The 9,046-nt window shown below is 31.1% G+C and overlaps 1 protein-coding gene across 1 annotated transcript in view; it reads left to right on the top strand.

Moving 5' to 3' along the window:
* The first annotated feature begins 4,114 nt into the window (after nt 1–4,114).
* Nucleotides 4,115–9,046, top strand: part of LOC111718266 (nuclear hormone receptor FTZ-F1) — a 20,608-nt gene continuing 15,676 nt past the window's right edge. The window contains exons 1-3 of the mRNA XM_023493807.1: nt 4,115–4,716; nt 6,880–6,971; nt 7,071–7,257. Coding sequence (XP_023349575.1) covers nt 4,407–4,716; nt 6,880–6,971; nt 7,071–7,257 — 589 coding nt within the window. The 5' untranslated portion in view covers nt 4,115–4,406. The remainder of the gene's footprint in view (nt 4,717–6,879; nt 6,972–7,070; nt 7,258–9,046) is intronic.

Consider the following 9,046-nt stretch of genomic DNA (forward strand, 5'->3'; position numbering starts at 1 on the left):
GATTTCCCAATCCTGGGGGGGGCTACACCCCTTCTCCCCACCCCCACCCAAGTTTCGCATGTATGTATATGCATATTTAATAGGGTAACAAACCACATGACAACCATTATATTTAGATGGATATTTAAACTCCCTACCCCTACCCATTCCCCCCCTCCCATCCCTTATCTCACAATACACCCTACCCATATATGTAGAATACCCCCTTGTATTTCTTATGTCAAAATAATAAAATCTGTGTTTATTTATTTTTAAATTCTTTATTTGAAACAAATTAACTCATGTTTAGAGGGCCTTCGATGATTTAAAATCGATTTGATCGTTTTTCTCGCCAAAAAAGAATGCGAAAAAAATTGTCAAACTTTGTTTAATTCTAGAAAAGTAAACTTCCTAAAAAGTTAAATAAAGAGGAATGCTGTGAAAGGGTAACGTTGTGAGTCGAATGGTCACTTGAAATTACGTCTTCAGTCCCTTTAAAAATTAAAAAATCGAAATATTTAAAGATTATGGATTAACTAAGAGACGTGACGTATAGACGTCTAAAAAATCCGGCCAATCTCTGATATTTTGAAAAATAATCTCCCTGGGCACATATTGGGGGGAATTGTGTCAATTTAGACTTTTTTGACATTTTGTGAGAAATTATATCTTTGTTTTTAGTTCTTTCCTCTTATTCCTGTTATTTTGTTGTTAGTCTTGATATTTTTTCTTTCTTTGAGTCTTTTTTTTCTATTATTTCATTCTTTTCGTTTTTCTTTTTCTTATATATTTGTTTATCTATCTATCCATATATTTATCTCTCTTTCTATTAATCTATCTATTTTATCACTCCATCTAGCTATTTATCTACCTATATATAAGTGAATTCATCTATCTAATTGTCTATCTTTTAGTGCGTCTATCGATCTATTTATCTTGAATTTACAACATTTTCACATTTTTCTATTTAACTACTTATCTATCAATCAATATATCTATGTATTAGACTCCATCTATCTATATGTATCAATCTATTAGTGTATCAATTTCTCAATTTCTCTATCTGCTAATCTTTTTAATTCGTGTATTTATTTATATCTATCCATACATCTATCTATTTACCATCCATCTATCTAACTACATATCTGTCTATCAATCTATCTATCTATTTACAAGATAATCAGCTGACTCCTGGTGAAAGTTTTGGGAAAATATCAGGGGTTCGTTTCATGGGAGGGGCTGATGTTACAGGGGTTCATTTCACGGGAGGGTTTGACAGGGGTTTATTTCATAGAAGGGTTTGAGGTTACAGGGTTCCATTTCAGGGGATTATGGGTGATTTGTAAATTCACTAAGAGCTAAAAATAACGACTTTGTGACGAAAGTTGGACCTAAAGATGAACGAAATTAAGGACGAGGTGGGACCTAAAGACGAACGAAATTAAGGACGAAGTGGGACATAAAGACGAACGAAATGAAGGACGAAGTGGGACCTAAAGACGAACGAAATGAAGGACTAAGTGGGACCGAAAGACGAACGAAATGAAGGACGAAGTGGGACCTAAAGACGAGCTAAATTAAGGACGAAGTGGGACCTAAAGACAAAAGAAATGCATGGATGACGAACGATTTAACGATGGAATGATTACACAGAGTTCTAGAGATAAGAGAAGGGAGTGAAAGGGGGATAATGAAAGTGAATTAAGAAGAAGTCAGGATCATTAAGAAAAAGGGAAAAAGATTTTTGACACAAAAATGAATAAAATTACTATAAACTGTTGGAAGTCATGAAAATTGAAAAACAGCTATTTTAAGAAAGAAAGAAAAATGTAAAATTAAATAATTTGATGGAACAAGAAAAAGAACGAAAAATGAAAGGAAATGGTAAGTTTAATTTTCTAGGAAGGGGGATGGAAAGGGAAAGTAAAGAAGGGGGGAGGGGAAATAAAAGAAAGTATAGACGAATAAAATGGAAAGTTAGTATTGAATGGGTTAGAAAGGGAAAAGAAAAATTTTAAAAAAAAGAAAGGAATGGTAAAGGTAAGAAGGATAAATGGATAAATGAAAGGAAATGTGAATATGTAGAATGTCGTAAATTAAATAGAATTAAAAAAGAAAGAGAATGGACAAGGAAGAAAATGTAGAATGAAAAAGTAAAAAAATATGACGAAAATGGAAAGTAAATTTGGGTATTTAGAAAGTAAAAATAACTGTTTAATATGTTAGAAAGAGAAAAGGCAAATGAAAAAGATATGGAAAGGAAAAATAAAAACGTTGAATGAAAAAAGTAGAAAAAATCTAGGAAATAGAAAGTAAAAGTAAATATGTAGAAAGTCGGAAGGAATTCTAATAATCAAAGGTGTTCGGAATCTAGGAATTTGTGAAGAGATGAGAAGAAATTTTTGGAGAAAAATTAGAAATATTTTCATAAATATTTTTCCTGAAATGAATTGGTCTCTAATTGCATTGACCCTTATATAGATTTGTACTCTCCTCTCCTGAATTTTGTTACATCTGTTCAGATTAAAGTATTCATAGTGCTAGGGTCCTAATCATCGAGGATATACAGGGTTACCCACAAAGAATGAGACGTTAAAAACTATCTAAAGATCATTGAAGATTAGGATCTAAATATTATATTTGGTTTTCTGTTTTAAATAAATAAATTCTGTACAGTCGTCTCTGAAGTATCATCCTTTATGGGTATCCCTGTTGTATAGTCATAACAATAAAGATCCATCTGAAGACTAAAATTTTTAATTCAGTCCATTAAAAAATTCTTTGGCTATGTCTACTTCAAAGATTTAAAAATACTATAATTGTTATGATACCTTTCATTTAATTTTAATTTTGAATTGTTTTTTCATGTCGTACCTGAGATATCAAAAAATATGTAGTGAAACTGATTTTTTCCTGGTAAGGATTACAGAAATGAAAAATAAATACGAATTTATCAATAAAATTTATATTTTTGTGAAATTACAATTATAATCGAATTGAAGCGTAAAATTTTGAAATAAACATTATTAACTAATTAAGAAATAGATTATTTATTAATTTATTTAATTTTTTATCTATCTATCTGTTCATACATGTATTTATCTATTGCATACTTTTACTTTTTTCCAGTTTTTATTCGAAATGTCTGAAAGTACTTTGAATTACAACAATATGATTGTATATCTATTTATTTTATACTTTTACTTTCCATTATTTATATTTAAAATGGTAGAAACTGTACTTTGAATTACAACAATATGATTGTATATCTATTTATTTTATACTTTTACTTTCCATTATTTATATTTAAAATGGTAGAAACTATACTTTGAATTACAACAATATGATTGTATATCTATTTATTTTATTCTTTTACTTTCCATTATTTATATTTAAAATGGTAGAAACTGTACTTTGAATATTACAATATAATTTTATATCTATTTATTCCTACATCTATTTATCTATTTTGTTGATACATGTTTTTATTTATCTGTTATAAACTTTTACTTTCTTCCATTATTTAAATTCAAAATTTGAGAATCTTAACTTTGAATTACAATTAAACATTAGAATTCTTATCAACGTGTCTGTTCCTGACAATTGTTTAAATCAATATTGAATTCGGAATATTGGCAAATCTTGGTGGGGAGAGAGTTTTTTATCGTGCGTGGAGGTATTACGCAAAGTACAGAGGGGGGGGGGTCTTGATTGACTAAAGCGTAAAGATATTAATTTTTAATTTTCTCTTGGATTTAAATATATTTTTAGACAATTAATATGAATATGTATATTAATTATAAACTCTAGAGTTTTATTTAAACAAGTGTAATGTAGGTCACCCCTTGATAATCCGCCCCTGTACTGTCCTGCCCCTGAATAGGCCCACCGTACGTGAATATCAAACAAAAATCCCCCATCCCTCAAAACCAATTTATTTCGCGGATTTGCAGAAATTGTCAAATTTGCGTACGGAGGTGTGCGTAAGTGAATCCAAGCTGTTGTGGACCCGGTCCGGACTCCGCAGCCCAGAGTCCAGGCAGTTGGGGAAAAGTAGGTCAGGACCCATGCCGACTGCCTGGCCTGTGACTGCCTGATGTACCGGACCAGACACAATTCTACTTTCACTCATAGACTTAATACACCATTCTGTGTAGAGCCCTCAGTTAAGGCGGAGCTGTATAGTAGTATTTACTATCTATATGGTGACACAGAATTTAAGATTTTAACAGTGATTAAAAACAGAGTGTCCAATAATTAATTAAATAAAAATGCCGGTTTGGACCAGTGAAAATTCGGATATAAAACTTCCCTGTTGTCTGAGGGATATTACATAGTGATTTGTAAATATATATTTACACGCACACAGTACACGAGAAATTATCGCGGATTTTAGTTGAATTAGTTTCCCGGATTTATTATTTGTGATGATGATGGAACTACCGATGAGTAGCGGTCAATTCAGTCTGACTGGCATGGTGGATGTCGTCGATTCCATGGCAGCTATCCATCCATCCCAATTATCCATTAATAGTTCCCAACTTTCCATTAACAATTCCCAACTATCCATTGGGACATCCCAGAACAATATTGGTAGTTCCCAACTATCTATTGGGACAGTGTCCCCATCTATAAACTCCAATTCTATGGATATAGGACAGTACGGGTTGAATCAACAGAATAATATGATTTCTTCACATATATCTAGTCTAATGACAGATCCTTGTATTTTCACAGGTACATAGCCCCTGGCATAAACATGTACAATGTACATGTACCTGGATACATTAAAGTACATGGAAAAAAACAATAATAATACTTTTACATACCGTCGTACATACTAAATATTTATGTATTCACTTCATTTTCGATTATCTTATTTTTTACTTTTTTATATACCTTTATCTCATTTTTAAATTTTTTTCGGTTTACTCTTTTTTGCAATATTTTTAAATTTTGATCCATTTATATCTAAAGAAATTAATTGTGTTCCATATTTGTGTTAGGTTTGTGTTTGTTCTCTTGTATACACCTGTGTGTTTACAATAGTCCTAAAGTTGTCAGTGTTTACAGTGTACAGAAATATTGTGTTTACAGTGTACAGAAATATTGTGTTTACAGTGTACAGAAATATTGTGTTTAAAGTGTACAGAAATATTGTGTTTACAGTGTACAGAAATATTGTGTTCACAGTGTATCTAAATTGTGTGTTTACAGTGTATTAAAATTGTGTGTTTAGAGTGTGCCAAAATTTCTTGTTTATGGTGTTTCAAAATTCTGTGTTTCAAGTGAACCAAAATTGTGTGCTACAGTGTTACTGCGCTCCAAAATTCTTATTCTGTGTAACAAAATTTTGAGTAAACAATTGTGTCTTCATTATACCAAAATTATGTATTTAGTGAGTAGTGCTAATATGTTTCAAAATTAAGGCTATTGATTTAAAACTCTATTTTGTCCAATTAGTATTGAAATTGGTTGAATAAAAAAATAAAAAGTCATAATACAATTGTCAATATACAAATAGGGTTTATCTTCACTGCAAGTAAAATGTCTGTGACATTACTTTTACAGTTTTTAACCCTTTGAGCTCCTCCATTTTGATTTTATAAATTTATTTGGTTCCATATTAGAATTTCAAATCTCGATAACTCTTCAATTTTAGAAGTTCTGATTGAAAACATAAAAGATATCGATTGTATGTTCAATTTACTTTAGTTTGATGCAAGGTAGTAATGCAAGAAAAGTTAATTGCAGGCCTGTATACTCTGCGTACATATTGAAACCAGTTCTCTCTGGGCGGAATTTGTAAACAAGATTATATGCCTCAGTGTTCGCCTAGTATCCGAGGAGGTTAAAAGCATTAAATTTTGAAAATTTTAAAAAATTCGCATAATAGTTTCCTATGACCAGAATATTTCATTGATTTTTATGTGAAAGATGGATTCCATGTCACGCTTAGACATCCGTCTTGAGTTTACATCACTGCCCAGAGACGGTACACTGCAGTACAAAAGATGCATACACCTCTGAAATAACTTTCCTTCCATTATTACCTTGGTTTGATGTGTCTTATAAGATATAAGAAAGAACTACAACTGTGTTTAAATTCTACAATTGGTTGATGTTTCAGTTTTTAAAAATATATTTATTTTATAGACTTTAATACAATGTAGATATTCTTAGTAATATACAATATACAATACACAATATACAATATACAATATACAATATACAATATACAATTTACAATATACAATATACAATATACAATGTACAATATACAATATATACATAAAAAATTATAAATGTATTATTTATTTTATATAATATACTATTTCTACTATTTTACTCTACTTCATATAGTAGTAGTAGACATATGGAGATTAATCAGTAGTCTGTAGGTACGATAGATAGATAGATAGATAGATAGATAGATAGATATTAAGAATATATGACAAGAAAGGCATATTTATATATATGCCCTAGTTAGTTATGTGATTATCTTAAACCTGCTTCAGGTAAATTTGCTTTTTTCTCAACTTTTTCTAGACAGGCAGATGCAGAAAACATAAAACCACTTGTTCTTGTAAAATATCTTATCAATTGCTATTCTAAAAGATCAAACTTTGAAATATTTATATTTTCCAACCCTTAAGAAAGACCAATTACTCTTTCTAATTATCATAAGTAATAGTTCATATGGACCATGTGTATAATGTGTATTGTGTATTTCATATGTATTTCATATCTATAGTCACATGTACTCAATGTATTATCATTATTATTATTTCTATTATTATTATTATAATTATTATTATTATTATCATTATTATTATCATTATTATTATTATTATAATTATTATTATTATTATTATTATTATTATTATTGTTATTGTTTAGGCGGTGGTATGGACTACAGTGGTATAGGACAAAGTGAACAGACGGACACTAAGGACGGATTTGAAGAATTGTGTCCTGTCTGTGGCGACAAGGAAACAAACATGATTATTAAAAGAAATTTTAAAAAATTTTAAATTTATTTTTCCAATTTTTAATTTTTTATTTTTTATTTATCTTGTTTTTTTGTAAAGGTATCCGGATACCATTACGGTCTACTGACTTGTGAGTCTTGCAAAGGATTTTTTAAGCGTACAGTACAGAACAAGAAGGTGTATACGTGCGTAGCTGACCGGAATTGCGTCATAGATAAGACGCAGCGGAAGCGTTGTCCGTACTGCAGGTTCCAGAAGTGTCTCGATGTAGGGATGAAACTTGAAGGTAAGAAATTTTAGGAAATTTTTGGACTTTTTAGGAAATTTGGGACATTTGTAGGATATTCTGGAACATTTTTAGGGCCTATGGTCCTTGGATGTTTTAAGACCATTTGGTACTTTTTGGGACGGTTGGACATCTCAAGGTGTTTCGGACATTTTAAAGACACCTGGGACTTTTTAAACAATAACTGCTGCAATTAGAAAATTATTGGAACTTTTCGGGTTTCAGTTGATTTTATGTGTTTTCGTACCAGCTGTTATAAAGCAGTTAGGTTTAGGTTATTAAACGAATTATTAGCTTAAAATACTCATTGGTTTACTTGGTTTTATTTAAAGGTTAAAACTAAAATATTTTACTCTTTCTGGCCTCACGATACAAATCTTAAATGCACAATTATTGAAATCTCAACGTTTTGCAGTAGTGTCCGTTTTGCAGTAGTGTCCGTTGGATTTTAGCACAAATTGTTTGCGAACTAATTGAAGGGCCTGCTAATGAAAGGGTGTAAAAATTCAGTTTAAATGGGATTACTTGTCTGTTTGTTACAAATAAGGAGGTTGTTTTATTTTCAAAAAGACGCCTTTTTAATCAAGCTTAATCCCCCCTTAGTAANCCACCCCTACAAAGATTGTTTACAAGTCTTAATTAGTTGAATGCAAAGTAGTAAAAACGGGCTCTTTAAAGCTTCTTTAAACTCCCTTTTATGATCAGCCGTTGTTCTTAAAGTTAAAATACTTCTTTAAAAAAAGATTTTCGGTGGCTTTAAAGTAACACATGTGTCCTCAAATTTCCCCCTTTTTGGTTCCTTTTTCTGGCATTTTTGAACCCTTTGACCTAAAAAGAGGGGGTTTAAGTTCCCGGCTGTCAGGGTTCGTTTCACAGCCGAGGGTTGCCTTTTAAATGTTAATTTTTCCACATTTCTTGAAATGAAACCCTTTATTGTATTTGCAAAAATACATTTCCTGAAGGGGTGGGGGGGGNTATCTGTAATAGTTTCAATTATATCTGATGAAGTTTCATATTTATCTGTAATAGTTTCAATTATATCTGATGAAGTTTCATATTTATCTGTAATAGTTTCAATTATATCTGATGAAGTTTCATATTTATCTGTAATAGTTTCAATTATATCTGATGAAGTTTCATATTTATCTGTAATAGTTTCAATTATATCTGATGAAGTTTCATATTTATCTGTAATAGTTTCAATTATATCTGATGAAGTTTCATATTTATCTGTTATCTTTTCACATCATCTCATTTGTTCAAGTTTCATAACTTGTCTGTTAGAGTTTCACATCTGTTCTGTCTGTTAGAGTTTCACATCTGTTCTGTCTGTTCAAATTTCGTTTGTCTTTCTCACTCTCCTCTTAAGCCTACTTCATCTTCGGTCATTGTATTGCATTTTACTGCAGTACACACCGACAGCTTAGTTGATGGTGTTCTGTCTATTTAAATTTCCTGTCTGTCTATTTTATTGTCTGTTTTTCAGTCTGTTGTGCACGTGTCTGTGTGCTTAAAGCGCACCCTGAGGGTGCAGCGCACTCAAGTTCTCAAAGAGACCTTTTAACCCCAGGTCCTTAAACCCCCCATTTTTAGCCACATTTAGAGCTTTAATCAGCCATAAACTTTAAGAAGAATTATTATAGTTTATATATCCCCCCCCCTTCACCCTGGATTTATATTTCGTTCTGACCGTTTTTAAAGAACCCCCCTGCCCCCCCCCTCACATAATTCTTTCATGCTTTAAACGGGCAGTTCCTTGGAGAAATTTAAAAAACCATTCCCCTAGCTC

The sequence above is a fragment of the Eurytemora carolleeae genome, unplaced genomic scaffold (genome assembly GCF_000591075.1).
Source record: "Eurytemora carolleeae unplaced genomic scaffold, Eaff_2.0 scaffold556, whole genome shotgun sequence".
Classification (NCBI taxonomy): Eukaryota; Metazoa; Arthropoda; class Copepoda; order Calanoida; family Temoridae; genus Eurytemora; species Eurytemora carolleeae.